Source organism: Rhinoraja longicauda, chromosome 21 (assembly GCF_053455715.1).
Source record: "Rhinoraja longicauda isolate Sanriku21f chromosome 21, sRhiLon1.1, whole genome shotgun sequence".
Taxonomy (NCBI): Eukaryota; Metazoa; Chordata; class Chondrichthyes; order Rajiformes; family Arhynchobatidae; genus Rhinoraja; species Rhinoraja longicauda.
Window position 1 is genome coordinate 6,017,278 of NC_135973.1, and position 21,077 is coordinate 6,038,354.

Consider the following 21,077-nt stretch of genomic DNA (forward strand, 5'->3'; position numbering starts at 1 on the left):
TTTCCCTTTGAGAATGGGGAAGATTCCAACAAGGGGACATAGCTTCAGAATTGAGGGACAAAAGTTTAGGTGTAACGTGAGGGGTAACTTCTTTACTCAGAGGGTGGTGGCTGTATGGAATGGGCTTCCGGTGGAAGTGGTGGAGGCAGGCTCGATTTTATTATTTAAGAGTAAATTGGATAGGTATATGGATAAGAGGGGATTAGAGGGTTATGGTCTGAGTGCAGGTAGATGAGACTAGGTCAGGGAGAGTGGTCGGCGTGGACTGGTAGGGCCGAACGGGCCTGTTTCCGTGCTGTAGTTGTTATATGGTTATGTGCGGTTTTAAATGAAACTTCATAACTTAGTCATACATTTTATGACCATTGTTCTTTTATTCAATACTAAGAGAATTGGGATGTGTAAGGAAAAAGCAAAGTAGAAAAAACAAAACAAAACAAATTTTTCTTTGCTGTAAAAAGTATTTCTGTTCAATAATCTTTCTATAAATGGCAGAATATACTCATGATAGGGCTGACATTGTACATGTAGTCCAAGAAATACAGACTGTCGGAGATAATAGTCGTTTTTCACACATGACTAGTGCACCGCCTATGCGCATTTGGCGTGCATACTTTTTTTTGCTGAAAAGTTGCATTGCGCGCCATATGAATTTTGATGTAAAGTTCTGAATTTTGGACATCAAAATTATGAATTTGTAAATTCAAATGTTGGGAGGTCTGCATCACCCATTCCTTCTCTCCAGGGATGCTGCCTGTCCCGCTGAGTTACTCCAGCATTTTGTGTCTAACTAGGTGCTATTCACGATGGCTGAGTTGGACTAGACTCCCTGTTAGTAAAAATAATTTGTGTAAGCATGTTCATTAAGTGTGCTGCTCATCACTTAACTTTATTTCCATTCTAGTTAAAAATCTTGCATATTATTGTGTGATGTGAAAAGGATTTGGATTTTAACAACACGCTTTCCTTTATCCTTTCCTGTATTAGTGCCAATACTGGAACCTTCCTTCATTTTGTCATTGCAACGCTCATAATAAAAGTAAATATTGGAAAGCCCACCGGGACATTGCACTAACTGGTGCACTCTCAATATTCAACTTTGATCTAGTTGACATTGATTCAGAGCTTCGACATGGAGGTAATCATGTCTATGATATTACTTGGAGTTTATTAGCAATTTCAATTAGCTAATTGTTTGTGAACTGAGTTCACAAGTTATAGGAGTAGAATTAGGCCATTCGGTCCATCAAGTCTACTCCGCCATTCAATCATGGCTAATCTCTGCCTCCTAATCCCATTTCCCTGCCGTCTCCCCGTAACCCTTGACACCCATTCTAATCAAGAACTTCAAAGGTCTTTTATTGTCACGCGTATCAATTAAGGTACAGTGATATGCGAAGTACCATACAGCCAAAGGAGAAAAAAAAGGCAACAAGACACACAACAACATAAAAGTTAACATAACCATCCACCACAGCGGGTTCTCCACATTCCTCACTGTGATGGAAGGCAAAAAAGTCCAAGCTTCTTTCCTCTTTATTCTCCTGCGGTCGGGGCAGTCGAACCATCCGTCGGGGCGATCGAAGCTCCGGCGGTCGAAGCTCCTGCATCGGGGTGGTCGAAACTCCTGCGGCTTGGAGTTCCCCGAAGTCGGTCTGTAACCAAAGACCGCGGGCTCCGGGATGTTAAAGTCCGCAGGCACCCACGGATGGAGCTCCGAGGTGGATCCCTGGCAAAGGGATGATGAGCTCCGTGATGGTAAGTTCGCAGGCTCTGCTGTGGAGCTCCCAGTCGATCTCCAGCAAAGGCCGCCAACTCCTCGATGTTAGGCCTCAGTGCGGACGGAGAAATAATATGGGGAAAAAAATCGCATCTTCGTCGAGGGAAGAGATTAGAAAAAGTTTCCCCCAACTCCCCCTACTCCACCCCCCACATAAAACAAGATAAAGAACACTAAAAACATACATTTAACACGTACAATTTAAACACAAAGGAAGGGACAGACAGATAATTGATCCTCTTCTGGGACCACATGAAGAGTTGCTATACTCGCTGTCCTGGTGGCAGAACTAAGCACTTTGTCTGTTGCAGACTATTATTGTTTAGCACACAAGATGGCAGTCCATCTCGAATAGTCTGGCACACCATTTTTAGGTATGGCCACTGCCTCTCCTTTGCAACACTTCTGTGCTTCTCATCGCACATAGTCTGATCTCCTGGCTCCGCAATTTCACCACGCATGCTCATTGAAATTGGCAACCATCGCTTGTATTGACATTTGTGCAATCATACTCAATTGCACAATGTAAAATACTGCCTGCAAAATTCTGCTTGTAGCTATTCAAAAGACCATTTTGAAATTCCTGTTGGAAAAATAACTTTGTTATTGCAAATCTGAAACTTTCAAGTTTCCCCATTGACACGATTGTTTTTATAAAATGTTTCTCCATAAGAGAAGGCTGTTGCAACGGACGTGTTATAGCATGTATCTATGGTTGGCATGTTTTCATTGGAAGAGTTGCAGAGTCCTGAAAACGCCATTCTTTGTAGATTATTGTTTGCCTTTTCAATTTTCTAAGATTAAAAAAAATCATTAAGGGCGGCACGGTTGTGCTGCGGTAGAGTTGCTGCCTCACAGCGCCAGAGACCCGGGTTCGATCCTGCTTCGGGCGCTGTCTGTGCAGAGTTTGTACGTTCTCCCTGCGACCTGCGTGGGTTCTCTCCGGGGTGCTCCAGTTTCATCCTGTACTCCAAAGACGTACAATTGTCCTTAGTGTGTAGGATAGTGTTAGTGGGGGTGGGGATTGCTGGTCAGTGTGGACTCAGTGGGCTGAAGGGCCTGTTTCCGCTCAGTATCTAAATTAAACTAAATAGATGCTGAACTCAATAGTAGTTTCTGCCACCTCGATTTTCTGTGTAACATTTTCTGCCTAATGCATACTTTCTATTGATTTTCAGGTATTTTATTGCAGAAATTTTGTTTAGAGCTTGCTTTGGAATATAATAATTATTTGATGGGAATTATAACGTCTCGGAGCTCCTTGATCCCGTGCATTTGTACCTGCCACAATCAGTTTAAGATATTTTGTGAAATGTGCCAGATGAACCATGTGGAGATCCGACTCTACAGGTAAGACTTGTCTAAAACTTGTCTATTTAAAGAAATATACTCGCTGATGGTTGGGTATCTAATCTAGGCTTGTTAATGTAGTACAGGGCAAATACTGTACTTCTGGGCATGTCTTGGGTGGCTGTCGAAGTAGTCTATTATCCTGTAATCTGTCCTCTTATCATTCCTATTATCACTTAAGCACATCAGCAAAACTGATTTATTTACTCACTTTCACATTATTATTTGTGGGCCTTGTGCACGGCTATTTATCTTCTTGATTAGGGGTGGCGCAGCTGTATTTTTGCGGCCTTGCAGTGCCTGAGACCTGGGTTCGATCCTGACTGGGTGCTATCTCCCTGTGAACATGTGGATTTTCTCCGGATGCTCCAGTTTCCTCTCGCAGTCCAAAGACGTACGTTTGTAGGTTAAATGGCTTCGGTAAAATTGTAAATTGTCCCTAGAATGTACAATCGTGCTTGTGTACGGGGATCGCTGGGGCTGGTCAGCAGGGACTCAGTGGGTCGAAGGGCCTGTTTCCGCATTGTAACACTTAAGTCTAAAGATTATTAGATCATTGTGCCTGGCATGAAGAGATCCATTAGCTGTTCCCTCATTGTGCATATCGTTCGTAAGTTACTGTTCGCCCACTACCCCCTCCTGCCACAGGGTTTTGCTCTCTTAGCCTTGTTACAGAAGGAAGCAGTATTTGCTCTGAAAACTAGCAGCCATATAGGGTGGCGGTGTTGCATATTTGAGATAAAATCTAGAGGCTGCAAGCTTCTAAGTATTAACCCCAGGCAGACCATTTTGTGGACCATCATAGCTCACTGTCTCCAAAGCAACTCAGTTATCTTAAACCATAATCCAAAGACAGCATTGCCAATTTTTCTGAAGAAGGGTCTCGACCAGAAACGTCCCATTCCTTCTCTACCGAGAAGCTGCCCGTCATGCCGAGTTACTCCAGCATTTTGTGTCTATCTGCAGTTTAATATGTCAGCCAAACAATGTTCCTCCCTTAACTTTAGTTTTGAGACACAGCATAAAATCAGGCCCTTCGGCCCACTGAGTCCATTCCAACTATCGATCACCCGTACGCTAGTTCTACGTTAACTCGCATTCTACATAGTAGGGGACAATTTACACAAGTCAATTAACCGACAAACCTGCACGTCTTTGGAATGTGGGAGGAAGCACCTGGAAGAAACCCACTTGCTATTTTTCAAGACTGCAAGAAAGATTTAAAATTCATATCCAAAGTAGAACGCAGAAGTAGGCATTTGTACTTGCATACCAACTGGATAATCATGTGATGAAGCAGGAAATGGCCGTGACGAGTCTTCTCCTTCCCCACCCCGAGCGTAACAGAAATAGGATCGTTGCTCATTATTGAGACTGCACATGATAACTATGGGAGTTGTTATGTATGTAACTGCAGTATGTGGTGGAAGATTCAGCAGCTTTAAGTTCCTCGGTGTGCACATCACTGAGGACCTTTCCTGGACACTGCACACGGACACAATAACAAAGAAGGCCCACCAGCTTCTCTTTTTCCTGAGAAGACTGAGGAAGTTTGGTATGAACGCCAGCATCTTCACAAACATCTACAGATGCACCATCGAGAGCCTGCTGACGGGCTGCATTACAGTCTGGTGTGGGAACTGTTCTGCCCACAGCCACAAATCACTAGAGAGTGGTGAAGACGGCACAGCACATCACTGGCAACTGTCTCCCGGCCATTCAGGACATTTTCTACCGGCGGTGCCTGCGGAAGGCACGCAGCATCATCAAGGACCACAGCCACCCAGCACGCAGGTTGTTCTCCTTGTTACCGTCAGGCAGACGATACAGGAGTATGGCTGCGCGTACCACCAGACTTAAGAACAGTTTGTACCATCAGGCTTCTGAACTCATAAACACACTTCAAATCATATGTGTTGATTATTTTTAATATTGTCTTTTTACCTATTTTTAATATTGTCTTTTTACCTTACTAACGTCACTTTTTATCTTATTTATTTATCCTTGGAATATTACTGCTGAGGTGACCTGTTGTCTTGTCAAATACATTTTATTGTACCGTTGAACCTGTGCCAACCTACATATGACAAATAAAATTTATTATTATTATTATTATTATGATTGCAAAACCACAATTAAGTGCTTTTCTGAATGCTAGTTATCTTGCTGAAGATTTATTGGTGACTGGTAATTTTGATTTTCAAATTTGGGCTTTATTATGCTTGCTAGTTGAGGTTGACCTTTTAAAACTTGACTACTGAGTCATTATGATACTTTTCGTCCTCCCCCCGCCAACTTTTGCATTTCCTGCATTTCCTCTTTTTGTACATTCCTGGCGCCAACAGTGCAGCAAAAAACCCAGTGTTAAGCCATGTGTTGATGTGTACTTGGCATAGACATTCCCCGTGTGTAAGAGCACGTTTAGTTTGCATTAATTTATTTGGATATGAACCTGGACACCATGTTCAGTTTAGTTTATTGTCACATGTACAGTGAAAGTTTTTTTTGTGTGCTAATCAGTCAGCAGCAAGGCCATGTCCCCAAAATGGCGGCGCTGCCATAGAAGCTGCGGCTTACCTGCGGTCCATTTGTCTTTGTGTTTTTGTTGCTTTTTTGTCTTAATTGTAATTGTGATGTCGTGTTTTTGTGTTTGTGTACTATGTGTGTATATGTGGGGGGGAGGGGGGGAACTGTAAAATTGTAAATATGTGTCCCTTCCGAACGGAGACCCGACCTTTGTTTTCTGGGTGTTGTCTCCGTTCCTGCTGCGGCCTACCATCGGCCCAACTCCTGGAGCTGTCGGCCTCCAGGGCTCTGGTTCGCAGAGCCCGCGGATCGGACTTACCATCAGCGGAGCCGGCCATCCTCGGAGGCTGCGGGAGCGGCTGCGACTCGCCTTAGGCTCGGGCCGCGTGGATGCCGACATCGGGAGCTCCGGCAGCGGCAGCGTGTTCGCCCGCCCCAGATCACGGGGCTTGGGTCGGCCCGCCGCGGACATTTCACCGTCCGGCGCGGCCTAAAATATGCCGCAGGATTTTTCTCTGCTGGGCGGGGGCTTCAATGTCGGGAGCCACGACCGCCCCGACGTGCAGCAACAGCAGCAGCGTATTCGCCCGCCCGGATCGGACTTATCATCGGCGGAGCTGGCCGTCTTCGGAGGCTGCGGGAGCGGCTGGGACTCGCCTTCGGCTCGGGCCGCTGCGGACCGTCCGGCGTGGCCTGCAACCACAACAACCTGGCCGCGGGAGAAGACGGCAGGAGAAGGGAAAGACATTGTGGCCTTCCATCACAGTGAGGAGAGGACTGGAGGAGACTCATTGTGATGGATGTTTCTTTGATGGATGTTTCTTTTTTTTTGTGTTTTTGGGGTTGTGTAATTTTAATGCCTATTTAATGCTTTTATTGTTGGACTGTGGGTGACTGAATTTCGTCCAATATTGGATGACAAATAAAGCTATCTTGAATCTCTTGAATCTTGAATATATGATGACAATCGATCCATTTCCAGTGTCTGGACAGATGTAAGAGTGTGGAGCGATTGTGGTGCGAGTTTGTAGATCTGCTTCTGTGGCTGGCATGCAAATAGTCGCTCGTGTTGGGCGCCATATTGACTTTGATTAGTCCCTGATATTTTATGATGATAATAATTCATATTGGTTGCAGTAGGTCAAAGTGTCAACTTGATGGTTACGAAGATAGAATGGGTAATTTTATGACTTATTTTGGAAGCTCTGAATAAACAAGGCTAAAAACATTTCAACGTTTAATGTCACTTTAAGCAGGGTCTGAATGGTTACCTGGATTAGATATCTGTATATGTAGTTTCGATGTGTTTGGTTACTGAAATCTATGATCCATGGAGGCCAGGAAACTCGGATTTGATGTCAAATAATAATGGGTGTATTGCAGTGTGCTCAAAATGGGACATGTTGGAGGAACGTTTTGGATTGCTGCCTACCTTTGATTGCTGTGCAGTGACCTCTGCTGGTAGTATCTCTACAAAAATGTTGATTTAGCTGTTTGAAGGAATTAAATAGAAATTTTTGTGTGGCTGAGATGTTGCAGGCTGTCTTAAGATCATGGAATTATACTTTGCCATAGGCTACTTTTAGAACTGGAGATTTATTTTTCTTTGGAGGGGAGGGGGGGAAAAGTGGAAGATTGGCACAATAATGCAAGTCCACTAATATTCTTCCATTGTCCAAGTGTCAGTTTATACTCCAGTAGTCTAAACAAAATGCTTTTAATGTCATATATTGTCAATTGGACTAATTGGGCCTAATTAGATAGAATGTCTGATTTGGCAAACTCTACCAAATATATCCAATTAACTTGCCATGTAGCACTGGAAGTGTATTGTTTACACTGGTAGAACATAAATTGATGTTCTGGATACATTTGGACAATTTAAACACATTATTGAACTTGCATTTGGGGTAAATGATTTAAAAAAAATGTAAATTGGTTATCTGTAGTATTTTAATATTCAACGAGAAATATTTAAATGATCTTGTGCAATAAAGAAGTCTGATTTGTGATGCAGAAATAATATGTCTCCACCTATTGGAGGCAAACACACATTCACGTAAGGTTAAAGCTTTGGTTTTCAATCCCATAAAGTGTTGGAAAAATGCTATGGGTGCAGATAAAGGTGCTACTTTTCAAAGAATCGATAATTTCCATTGATTCAATTTGAATCTGGTGATTCCAACTTGGTTTAGGTTAGAGATACAGCACGGAAACAGGCCCTTCGGCCCTCCGATTCTGCACTGACCAGCGATACCAGCATGTTAACACTATCCTACACACACTAGGGACAATTTACACTTGTACCAAGCCAATTCACCTACATACCTGTATGTCTTTGGAGTGTGGGAGGAAACTGAAGATCTCGGAGAAAACTCGCGGGGAGAACATACAAACTCCGTACAGACAGCACCCGTAGTCAGGGTCGAACCTGGGATCTCCGGCGCTACAAGCGCTGTAAGGCAGCAACTCTACCGCTGCGCCACTATGCCTCCCACAATCTTGGCAGCTAATCTTTCAGACGTGTTCTGTCCCAAAATATAATTTCAACATTTCTTCATTTTATTGCTGTATCTTCCCATCCTCTATGTTGGATACATTTTGCCTTGCTAATTTTAGAGTGATTTCCCTTAAGACAATCTTATATTCTCTCAAATGAACACTGGCACCATTGCCTCTTAATAAAGCTCTTTCCTGTTTCAATATATTTAAATTTGTCATGTTTCTATTACGTTGCATTAATGTGGTAAAAAATATTGCTTTCTGAACAATGTGACTGCCCTTTTGCAATGTTTCTCCTCTCTTCCCTTAGTTACACACGAGTGTTTAATGTGGTGAACAAGTTTCTGCATCAGACAGAGAAGGAGAAGCCAAAAACAGCTGCCATCATGATGATTGGAGTGGCAAAAGAAATTCTTCTTCACAAACAACCTCCACAGTTGGGTTTTTATTTTGTTTTCTTGGGAATTTTTGAGAATATGAACTTGCTCTCTGCTAAGGTTTGCAGACCAAGAGGTTCTGGTCTTGATTCTAGGTCTGCACTAAGTTTTTAGGTTTTTGGCGAATGTGATCAATAGTTGGTCACAGTGTGGAAACAGGCCCTTCGGCCCAACTTGCCCACTCTGCCCAACATGTCCCAGCTACACTAGTCCCACCTGCCTGTGGTTGGTCCATATCCCTCCAAACCTGTCCTATCCATGTACCTGTCTAACTACTTAAATGTTGAGCTACCTCCTCTGGCAGCATGTTCCACTTTGTTCGTTTGACTCAATTCCCTTGATTTCCTTCATGTCTAAAACTCTGTCTCTAATGAAATCTAACCTTCAGTTCGATAAGGAAAACTTTACTTGTGCTTATCCCATTTTATTTTGCCTGTTCAATATCCCAGTAGCCCATTACATTGTAACTGGTTATAAGCTCCATTTTCTGCTACAAAATGCATCAGCCAAACTCACCCGTGTTATGCACGAAGATATTGAGAACAGTGTTTAATTTTCCTATTCTTTTGCCCAATTCATCTATTTTATTTTGACAGGGAAGCTTTCAATAAAAATGACCAGACCTCCACTCCTAGCCAGGCTGTACCAATATTTATGCACAGGTAAGATACACACTATATAGTCTTTGTATTTCTTCTTCTGCCACGGATTACATGGCCCTTTTTCATGTGTATTCTGTAAGGATTTGGAGATTAATCAACATCTAGCAAATTGTTAATCGTGCAAGCACATCTACGATATCAAACAAAAAAGGAAAATACTAGAAACACTCAGCAAGTCGGCTTCCTTGAAAGGTGGGGGGGAGTCTTTGATCTGAAATATTACATCATTTTCTCTTTCCACAGATGCTGGCTGAGTTGCTGAGTGTTTCCAGCATTTTCTGCTTTTGTTTCCGATTTCCAGCATCTGGAGTTTTTTTAATTTTACATTTCGGATGTTGACTATTTTTCAACATTTATTAAATTCCTTTAACTTTATTTGGCATGCATAATAAAGAATAAATTGTGTGCTTTTCATGGTCACAGAATTCTTCAGTAAGAGGTGGCAAAAGTGGTGCTGGCTCGAAGGGCCGAATGGCCTACTCCTGCACCTATTGTCTAAAAGGCTGTGGAATAATCCTAATGTCCAACCATTCAGACTTGCTTGTAGTAATATGTTTTAAAATACATTTTTACTATTTGTTTTATGTTTGTACTTTGCAGGATTTCTTTCTAGGGTGTATTTTGCAGTGTTTTCTTAGGTGCTTTAAACAGTTGAGTGCAAGTAAATTGTTTGTGGAATATTATAAACCGAGTCTAATCCTCACTTTGAGCCCACTTGTGTGCACTTCCCAACATCCTGTTTCGGATATCTGTTGGATTTGAGAGTTCAACTCATGGACCCAGAGATGGAAATCAGCGTACCAGCAGAAAATGTAGCATTTATCTTGGAACTTACGGCAAGAAATATGAATGACACTGACCAAATACTTCTATGGTTGTGCTTGTTTATCAGTGTTAAATAGAATCAAGGTGACACACATTACTTAGTGTGTTTTCTTTTTGTTTTGCAGAATCACCACTACGTTGCAAAGAATGCTTGTATTGAGTGACTTCCCTTCTTATCTGTTTACCAAGTTGAAAACCTTCTATAAAACCCTTGTACTTCCTTCTTATTGCTATATCTTTACAAATAGGTAGGTGCTTCTGGATACATCTGTGTTAATTTGATTTAGACATGCTTTAATATTGAGCACAGTGAACAAAGGTGCTTTGAAGTGGCACTTTCTCACCAGTAATGAATTTGCCAATGCCCAGTTTGGGTTTTGCCACAAGCGCTGGGCTCCAGACCTTAGCACAGCCTTGGGCCAAATATGGACCCAAGAACTGAACTCTAGAATTGAGTAAAGAATGACTGCCCTTCAGCACTTGAGAGAGTGGTAGCAGTGCCCTGGTTAAAATGAGGTCAAAGGTTGGAGTTATTTCTCGCACAAAGGAAGATGCTTGTGATTATTGGAGGTCAATCACTGTGGACCCAGACATCCCTGCAGGAGTTCTTCAGGGCCCAATCATCATCAGTACTTCATCATTGATCTTCATTGCAGCAGAGTTGTGATGTGGATTCATCAGTGAATGATGTTCAATTCCATTTTGCAACTGCTCAGCAAATGAAGTCCTAGACAGTATTCAGACATGGGCTGTGGACGCGTTAGACAATAAATATCTCCAACAAAAGTGCATCTGAACACCTAGTCTTGACTTTGAAAACATTGTCAATGATAAGTCCTTCATCATCAATATCATGGGGAATTATTTTAAAAAGTCAAATGAACCAGCCACATAAGAGGCTGGGTATCCTTTCAAAATTGGCTGGCTTACCAATATTCCAGTTGGTTTCCACTATCTACAACACAAGTCGTGAAGTGTGGTGCCATATTCTCTGCTTGCACAGCCCCATCAACTCGAGGGGCTTAGCTCCATTTAGGATAAAGAAGCTCAGTTGATTGGAACTCTACTGTCATCCTAAACCTTTGTTTCCATTGTACAAAATGACAATGGAAACAATGTCAACCATCTGCAAAACCATCTACAGCTACTCCAAGGCGCACGTTATCTTGATTTGGAAAGATATATGGCTGTTCCTTCGCAGTTACTGAGCCTATATTTTGGGTGCCCCTGTCCAACTGTGCTGTGAGGGTACCTTCACCTGAAGGATTATAGATCTTCAATAAATTGGCCCTCCACCAAGTTCTCACGGACAACCAGGAAAGGCAATAAATCCTGGCCCTGTCGACAATGGCCGGCTCCAAAAAATAAATGTAGAAATTTTCAAAAGTTGTGGGAAGCTGCCATTTATTAATAGGAGGAAAGAAGAAAGATGTTCTCACACATTATTGAAAGCAACAAATGGATTGCCCTTGGCTTCTTCCAATGAATGGGACGTTCTGTGCTCGGGCAGCTCATTTCCAAACTAACTGGATTTTCCAACTATTGTAATGAAATTTAGATAATTGCAATGCAAGCTTTAAAATGTGCAAACGATCTTTCATAAAACAGGAACTTAAAATTAGTACTTAAGAGGAAATTGATGGTTATTATTAATAGAGCAAACCTTCATGTCACACCTCTACTAAAATAAAATGATGAAAACATTCTTTAACTTTTTTATTGATTGCAATTCTCCATTAGTAATCTCAATCTGACTTAGATTGAGACCTGTACAACACAACAAATTATATATATATATATATTGTTTTTAAAAGGATACAGTGCTGGAGTAACTCAGCAGGTCAGGCGGCCTCTGGAGAGCATGTTCTCCAGAGATGCTGCCTGTCCTGCTGGGTTACTCCAGCACTGTAAACCAGCATCTGCATTTCCTAGTTTCAAAGATGTTTTATTGCTGTTTTAATTATTCTATATTTCATAGTTAAGTTTTCTAACCAGCTTTCTGATATTAAGCCTGGTATAAAGACAAGTAGTCATGTATTTGCCTTGAATATCGTTACAGTCTTAATGTACTATCATGGGAGGATCCATTCCTGACTTCTATTCTCAGGGGTCAAAATATCACTGGACAACGACAAAAGAAAGGCAGAAAGGAAACGCTATGGGAGGACTACCCTGTTGTGCACGCACGGGTGGAAAGGATGGAGGCGAGAGAAGAGTAGGTTTCTTTCAGTTCAAATCCAGGTGACAGCACTCGATGGCAAAGTGTGTGGTTTCTTGTAACTGATGGGTTTTCTATTATTTTTTCTTGTGAGTGTAGCCAAATTCTTTAGTATTCGACTTGAGAATGATTAGTGAACCCTGCAAGCCCATGGTTGCATTGATCTTTAATGCGGCATCAAAGATGCTGGCTAATGGCTGTGTGAAGGTGCTCGCATCTAACCTTTCCACCACCGAGTGTCCCGGCAACTGGTGGTCTGGCACCTCCTTTTAATCCAGACAAAATTACGAGAGTGCACTTGAAACCCCCTCCCGGAAGTCCCCCTGACAATGTGGTGCCTCGGCCGGGTGAGGCAGCTGATCTCAACCTCGTCAAGACTGCCACGCCGATCGGTGGGTGGAATTTGCCCCTTGGGGCCAGAGCTCTGGATCGCTGGCCCGGGCTGGTGGCCAGATCAGTGCCCGAAGCCGACTTCTGTGGCCAACTTTGCGAGCCAAGGTGGACTGTTCCGGTACCGTTGGACTCCTCTCAGAGGCCGTCACCTCTGTTGGTCTTGTCAAACTGCTAATCCAGAAAGGAACACAGACACATAGAGCTGGAGTAATTCAGCGGGACAGGCAGCATCTCTGGAGAGAAGGAATGGGTGACGTTTCGGGACGAGACCCTTCTTCAGACTAGTTCCAGAAAAGCTCTGGAACACCAAGGATTTCAGAAAATCAGTGGTGGACCTGTATATATTGAAAATAGTTGGAGAGTGGGTGGAAAACAAATGTTGCTTCGCCTGCCTCCTTCGCCTGCCCGCCTGCCTCCTCAGGAGTCCAATGCAAAGTGCAACCGAACACGTCGTTCAAATATCCTGAACTAAGGGTTTGAAGAAGTGTTGCGACCCAAAATCCAGGTTCTTCAGAGATGCAGTCTGACCCACTGAGTTACTCCAGTACTTTGTCTTTTCCTGAACTAAGCATTTGGTTGCACTTTGCACCTGGCCCCTCGGTTTTCCCTCGTATGATATAGGCTGCGTGGCCTCGGCTGATTTGAGGGGGATCACTGATCTTGATTTTAAAACTTGAATCGCAAGTGCTTCATTTTTCTTTATTTCAATTTTTTTAATTTGTGGAAGCTTGAGGTATTTTGAAGTAAATCTATTACCTTTATCCCTGCTCACTTTTCATCAAGAATGCCACACAAGATGGAGTGGGTGAAGTGGTACGAATAAACCTGGGGGCTGGGTGGCAAAAACCTTTTAAAAACTTTTTTAAAAATAAAAAATTCTAGTTATTTAAATTTATTTGAACTGTTTTTAAATGTTTGTTTAAAAAGGTCTTGCAGGGACGAATGCTTTTAAGGAGAAAGGGTGGGGGGGGGGGGGGTAGGTGCTATTCTGGCAGTTACAACAGATTCCATCCATGATGCATCTAATGCAATGCAATTGGCAAACAAATATTTTATATATTTTCTGGAAATAAAAGTTCGGGTGAGGCTGAAGTAAAATGAATAATTGCACAACTTCAGAGTTAGTTGCTCGGTTATCATTAAATTGGATAATGCAAGATGCGTCCTAGGCTGGACATGTTGTAGAAGATTTCCCAGAGACATGTTTGCAATGGTTTATATACTTGGTGTAACAAATGCAAACCTGACACCTAACTCGTTTAAATATTTGCCTTTCAGGTACAGAGAGTTGGTTCGATACCTACGAGTGATAAAATGCAATGATACATTAAAGTGAGTATGCACATTTTCTCAATCAGCACATTAATGGTTTAACTATTGACCGTTTTTTCTCTTTCAAACCACGCTACTGTCGGTATTTCATTTTCATTTAAAGCATCTTAAAGTAATGCATGTGACGAGCTGCTTTTTCCTCTTTTGATCAGGTTACGGGCCCTGCAAGACAAAGTTCCCTTCTACTTTTGCAAGTATGGAGATTTTAATTCGGCTGCGCAGTCATTTAATCTAAATTCCAGTCTTTCGTGCTGCCTAGCGTGTCGTTTAACACCGTACCAGTACAAGGTGTACTTAAAAATTCTCAGGACCGGAACTGTGCCTGCTAGTTGTGAACTTTCAGATGATGAGCGATGGGTGCATGTGGAAGGTCAGTGTAAATTTTCCATCTCCTAATCAGGAGACTTTGCACTGTGATACACTTTTTAAATGTGTATAAATTGTTTGTTCACAGTACGGCAATTTCATTTTCACTTATTTTCTGTTGATAGGTGGTAAATTGTTAAAGAATTGCCTACTGCTAAAATGTTCACTCAGGATCTTATTTGTCAATGACGTTCTCTACAGAGATGTAAGTACTGTGACACCTATTTGTACATCCTGAATAGCGTTTTAATAATTTATTTATTTCACATTTGTCTACTTCCAAGTATTACTTCAGCTTCCAGTGATTTGTATCACAATTGTAAATCTTTAGACATTTTTAGACTTTTGAGATACAGTGCGGAAATAGGCCCTTCGGTCCACCGAGTCCGCTCCGACCAGCTTTCACCCCGTACAATAGTACTATCCTACACACTAGGGCCAATTTAACATTTTCCCCCAAAACCAATTAGCCGACAAACCTGTACGTCTTTTGAGTGTAGGAGGAAACCGGAGAAAACCCACGTGGTCACAGGGAGAACGTACAAACTCCGTACAAACAGCACCCATAGTCGGGATTGAACCCTGGTCTCTGGTGCTGTTAGGCAGCAACTCTACCGCTGTGCCACCTTGCTGCCGCCTTCAGTGTGGGAACAGTTTTGAAGGGCATTTATGAAGGGCAGAATCTATTCTGGTTTGTACTGATGAGCATTTCCTGGGAAAGGGGGGAAATTCAGATTTGTAGCCACTATCCTTAGCCAGAAAAAATAAAAGTACAGGAATACTTAAATGCAAGATGAATGAATGAATTAATAAGTTTATTGGCCAAGTATGCATGTACAAGGGATTTATTCACATGCTGGAGTAACTCAGCAGGTCAGGCAGCATCTCAGGATAGAAGGAATGGGTGACATTTCGGGTCGAGACCCTTCTTCAGACTGATGTCAGGGGGGCGGGACAAAGGAAGGATATAGGTGGAGACAGGAAGTTATAGGGAGAACTGATAAGGGGGAGGGGGAATAGATTTTTTTAAAAGACACAAAAATTGCTGGAGTAACTCAGCGGGTTAGGCAGCATCTCTGGAGATCAGAAGGAAGAAGGGTCTCGACCCGAAACATCACCTATCCACGTTCTCCAGCGATGCTGCCAGACCTGCTGAGTTACTCCACCACTTTGTGTCTTTTTTTTGTAAACCAACATCTGCCATTCCTTGTTTCTACAAGCATAACTTTTGGCACAGAGAACCTACGAAGCTGTAATGCATCTGTAGATTCATAGGATCATACAGACCCTTGCCCATACTGGCCAAGGTGCCCCAACTATGCTAGCCCCATTTGCCAGGCCTATATCCTCTAAAATTTCCCTTTCCATGTAGAGCATTATTCTGCTTGTACTTATCCTGAATGGATTCAATTTCTGTTCTTGTTCTCACCTTGAATTTGTGACACAAATTCAGGATTTTTTCCTAATTGCTCCCAAATGGTAAAGAAATATGGAAAGATAGAGTCTGAAGAAGGGTCTCGACCCGAAACGTCACCCATTCCTTTTCTCCTGAGATGCTGCCTGACCTGCTGAGTTACTCCAGCATTTTGTGAATAAATACCTTCGATTTGTACCAGCATCTGCAGTTATTTTCTTACGATAGATAGATAGATAGATAGATGGATGGTTGGATACACATATGTACAGATGGATACACATATGTACAGATGGATAGATACACATATGTACAGATGGATAGATACACATATGTACAGATGGATAGATACACATATGTACAGATGGATAGATACACATATGTACAGATGGATAGATACACATATATATCGATGGATATATATATATTTTTTCTATTCTAGTTTCGGGCAGACTAAAATATTTCTTAAATGCTGCGGTTTGCAAAAATGTAACCTTCACGCCTGGGCAATTGGGATCTGAACTCTGAGCAGGCTGAGAGGTTTTCTGGCTGTTCTGTTGAATGATATGTGGTCAATGTCTCTGCTTCTTTCAGGTTCACTGCTGGAGCCGACTGATTCAAATTCACTGCAATTATTTTTCAATGGAAGCTGATGTACTCCAAGTGCCCCCAGCTGCATTTGTGAAAGTAAATTTAAACCCAGTAGCCAAACTTCAGCAAAGTGATAATGTTTTAATCACAGATTGTCTGGGCTTTAGTTATTTGTAGGAGCCAGTACTGTGCAAACTGCTACTACTTTGTAAACAGCGATTTTTAAAGCTGTGTAACTTTGATTGTTAAATGCCTTCAGGCTTCCTAAGATTGTGAAAGATGCTTTATATTTGAAAACCTTTCTTTTTTTTTCATCATAATATTAATAATGGAAAGATACAGGCCCTAATGCAGCAAAATGGGGTTGGCCTAGATAGCACGAATGAGGTGAATCAATATTCCATTTTATTTGCGTAAATGCTAGAGTCGCAAAGTGTAAATCCAAAGTTGCTAATATTTATCACTGAAAAATACTTGAGTTCTGCTAATGTAAAGGTCTTGTGTTGATTACGATAACATTTTGTCTGTAATTTAGCATAGGGCCTTTTTTTTTTTAAACTCCCTTTCACAAATAATCATGTAAAACGTTTCTTCTCAGAACACAGCTGTCCTCGCTGCATCAGTTCTTGAAGATCTGAGAATTGGAATAGTGGGCTTGCCTAAACCATTCTCCTCAGTGGTAGGTGAAGAGGCCATTTTTCTAAATAACCTTAAACAATTGTAATCAATACAATTCTCCAGCTATCAAGAGAGTTAGATTTAGCTCTTCGGGCGAAGGGATTCAAGGGATATGGGGGGGAAAAGCCGGAACGGGGTACTGATTTTGGATGATCATATTGAATGGCGGTGAAAGGCCTAGTCCATCTATTTTCTATGTTTCTATGTATAGAATTGTATTGTAGATTCTGAGATATGGGATGCTTCATTGTTAGTATGTGAGGATATTCTTGGTAATTAAGATTCTTTGGGGTGCAGTCATGAAGAGTCAGTAATTTCACTGTAACCAGGTGCAAGTGACCATAAAGTATCATTGATGCTTGGTATTGTAGTAAAACACTAAAGTTCTGGAGTAACTCAGTGAGTCGGGCATCATATCATATCATATCATATCATATGTATACAGCCGGAAACAGGCCTTTTCGGCCCTCCAAGTCCGTGCCGCCCAGTGATCCCCGCACATTAACACTATCCTACACCCACTAGGGACAATTGTTACATTTACCTAGCCAATTAACCTACATACCTGTACGTCTTTGGAGTGTGGGAGGAAACCGAAGATCTCGGAGAAAACCCACGCAGGTCACCGGGAGAACGTACAAACTCCTTACAGTGCAGCACCCGTAGTCAGGATCGAACCTGAGTCTCCGGCGCTGCATTCGCTGTAAAGCAGCAACTCTACCGCTGCGCTACCGCTCTGGATGTCATGGATTGGTGGCGTCGGGTTGGGTCTTGACATGAAACTCCAGCTATCCATGACCTTCAGTCATTACTCCAGCACTTTGTGTTTTGCTCAAGTTTCCAGTATATTGGGCTCCATAATTGGGGAAAATATATCCCAAAGGCAGAACCATTTAAACATATAATCTACTAATAGCCGCAGGCAAATCATTTGAGGGTTTTTTTTCTGTTAAGCAAAATTGAACTTGCAAGATAACTTTGAAACTTGGTGTGCAAGTTTGCCAGGCATAAAGTTGAATTATTCTGAAAATAAGAGCGCGTGTATATTAAACTTCAGTAGTAAGTAGACAAGTGCTACAAAGCATAGATCAAGCAGGCATAAAACATGAGGGTCGTGTATTTGTTTTGACAATCTCGTGCAGATTGGGATGGCAGCTGCTAATGAATGATATTTCTATTTCCAGCTTCATCAGGAGTCTTCGTTGATTCTGGTGACAATGGCTGTGGCTCAGATGTTGCATAAGAATATCTCTAAGATGAAAATAGTTCTGCCATTGATTGTAGCTTATGGGGTAAGAACAGTTCGATTACTGTAATGAGTACGTTATTTATTTTGTTTAGTTTAGACATGCAGGCCCTTTAACCCACGAGACCGTGCCAACCAGCCATCACCTTGCACAGTACTAGCACTATCCTACACACTTGGGACAATTTACAATTTTTACCGAAGCCAGTTAACCTGCAAACCTGTACGTCTTTTGAATGTGGGAGGAAACTGGAGCACCCGGAGAAAGCCCACGCAGGTCACGGGGAGAACATACAAACTCCGTACAGACAAGCACCCGTAGTCAGGATTGAACCCAGGGTCTCTGGCGCTGTGAGGCAGCAACTCTACCGCTGTACCCACTAATTCTCTTGAAATGGTCTTCCCTTTTCCGATGGTGTTTGATAGATGTACTGTGTGAAACAAGGTGACGGTCCATAGCTATTGATTTTCCTTCCTCTGCTATTCAATTTGTTATAGTTGTTTCACAAAACCATTTTGCGTGTCCTCTTGTGATTCAGTGATTTTCCTCTCTATCTTTAGAGAAACACTTGCCATGTTGACAACGTTTTGTTTTTCGAGCTTTATGATTTTCGATTGTGTTGTCTGGTCACATCAAAGGCTTGACAACTCTCTCACTGCAGTCTACTGTTTTTATTTCTGCACCTCTGCTTTTTTTTCCCGTGATACTTTTACTTTTCCCTCCTGTTCTGAAGAGTGTTGATCTTAGCTGAAGTCCAAATTCCATGCTTTTCTGTGTCTCCATTCCCAATTGCAGACTGAGAACTAAGATTTGGGAAAGGTAAATGATCAGTATGACTTTTTCCAAAAAAAGTTTTGGGAAATGGATTAAATATTTGACAGCATTTTATTGGCAACTTTTGAAATTGGGCTTCTAGAAAGTTTCTGATTCAGATTATCACTCTCAAAGCTTAGATTGTGAAGGAACTATTCCCTCCGCCACCTATTCCCTCCCCTACCTCCAGATTCAATGACAGTTTCTTCCCAGCTGTTATCAGGCAACTAAACTGACCTCTCATATCCTTTACTGGAACACTTCGAACCATCTTTTATCGGACTTTATCTTGCAGCAAATGTTTTACTGCTTTATCTGTACACTGTGGACAGCATTAATTGTAATCACGTGCAGTCTTTTAGCTGACCACATAGCACGCAACATAAAGCTTTTCACTGCATGTCTACCCAATCTATTCCCCTCATGATTTTATACTCTAGAAGATCACCCCTCATACTCCTGCACTCCAAGGAATAGAAATCCAGCCTGCTCAACCTCTCCGTGTAGCTCACACCCTCGAGTCCTGGGCAGGTTAATGGAGAATACATGTCGCTTGGCAGAAGTGTCCACCACACCATCCATCCCTTTGACGATTATTGGGTATTGACAGATTGGGCTCTGACATAACTGAGAATCAAAGCCAAATGCGGTCCATGTGTAGCTCACTGAGACTAGTAAGATCGTAAGTGATAGGAGCAGAATCGGGCCAATCGGGCCATTCGGCCCATCAAGTCTACTCTGCCATTCAATTATGCCTGATCTATCTCTCCCCCCTAACTCCATTCTCCTGCCTTCTCCGCATAACCTCAGACACCTGTACTAATCAGGAATCTATCTCTGCCGTAAAAGTAGGTGGCCCCTTGACTAGTCTGAAGAAGGGTCCCGAAGCGTCACCCATTCCGTCTCTCCAGAGATGCTGCCTGTCCCGCTGAGTTACTCCAGCACTTTGTGTCTGTCTTCTTCGTAGTCTAGGTTATATTCTGATTTGATGCGCTTTGTGCTATTTTCAGAAGAATTTCTGGGCTCTGAAGCTCCTCTTTGACGGTCTGAGCACGAAAGAGGAAATCCTGCATAATTTCTGCGCCATTCTGAGCAACAATATTTTTGTACATAGAAGCATGGTGATTGATGTGTGAGTATTATTTTGCCACCACTGGCAGTCGATCGGGAGTTTTGATAACTCGACCACTTGCACAGATGGTGGTGTTCAACTGAATTGTTGAATACTGTTTTGCAGGTTTAGTGGGGCATATGTGCTTTTATATTAGAGGCATTTAATAAGTAATAATTTCCAATATTACTTATTACTGAATCGCTTTAAGTATGTGAATAAAACTATTTTGAATGTGATTCATTGCATGTTTCTTATCCTTTAAAAGATTATCTTGTAAAAAGCTTTTGTATCCCTTAAGCTTTTGGAGCGATGCGCTGTGGAAACAGGTCCCTCGGCCCAACTCGCCCACACCAGCCAACATGTCCCAGCTACACTAGTCGCACCTGCCTGCGTTTGGTCCATATCCCTCCAAACCTGTCCTATCCATGTACCTGTCTAACTGCTTTTTAAATGTTGGGATAGTCCCTACCTCAACTACCTCCTCTGGCAGCTTGTTCCATACACCCACCACCCTTTGTGTAGAGACAGTTACCCCTCAGATTCCTATTCAATCTTTTCCCCTTCACCTTAACCCTATGTCCACAGTTCCTCGATTCCCCTACTCTGGACAAGAGACTCTGTGCATCTACCCGATCTGTTCCTCTCATGATTTTATACACCTCTTTAAGATCACCCCTCATCCTCCTGCGTTCCAGGGAATAGAGTCCCAGCGTGCTCAACCTCTCCCCTATAGCTCAGTATCCTATATCTTTGTGTCCTATAGCTCTGACCTTGAGGACCATTGTTGAACCTTTCTCCCATCAGAATGTCGCTGTAATTGTGGCTACTG

The 21,077-nt window shown here is 42.3% G+C and overlaps 1 protein-coding gene across 4 annotated transcripts in view; it reads left to right on the plus strand.

The window, feature by feature from the left end:
- The window catches only part of LOC144604211 (uncharacterized), a 43,448-nt gene that overhangs the window by 16,417 nt on the left and 5,954 nt on the right, over window positions 1-21,077 (plus strand). For 2 of the 4 annotated variants that reach the window (XM_078418424.1, XM_078418423.1), the window contains exons 5-17: window positions 988-1,138; window positions 2,959-3,130; window positions 8,469-8,594; window positions 9,192-9,257; window positions 10,208-10,330; window positions 12,142-12,297; window positions 13,972-14,025; window positions 14,178-14,395; window positions 14,517-14,596; window positions 16,400-16,492; window positions 16,995-17,075; window positions 18,259-18,366; window positions 20,145-20,266. In XM_078418424.1, coding sequence (XP_078274550.1) covers window positions 988-1,138; window positions 2,959-3,130; window positions 8,469-8,594; window positions 9,192-9,257; window positions 10,208-10,330; window positions 12,142-12,297; window positions 13,972-14,025; window positions 14,178-14,395; window positions 14,517-14,596; window positions 16,400-16,492; window positions 16,995-17,075; window positions 18,259-18,366; window positions 20,145-20,266 — 1,550 coding nt within the window. The remainder of the gene's footprint in view (window positions 1-987; window positions 1,139-2,958; window positions 3,131-8,468; window positions 8,595-9,191; window positions 9,258-10,207; window positions 10,331-12,141; window positions 12,298-13,971; window positions 14,026-14,177; window positions 14,396-14,516; window positions 14,597-16,399; window positions 16,493-16,994; window positions 17,076-18,258; window positions 18,367-20,144; window positions 20,267-21,077) is intronic. The other 2 variants (XM_078418425.1, XM_078418426.1) reach the window with 2 other exon arrangements.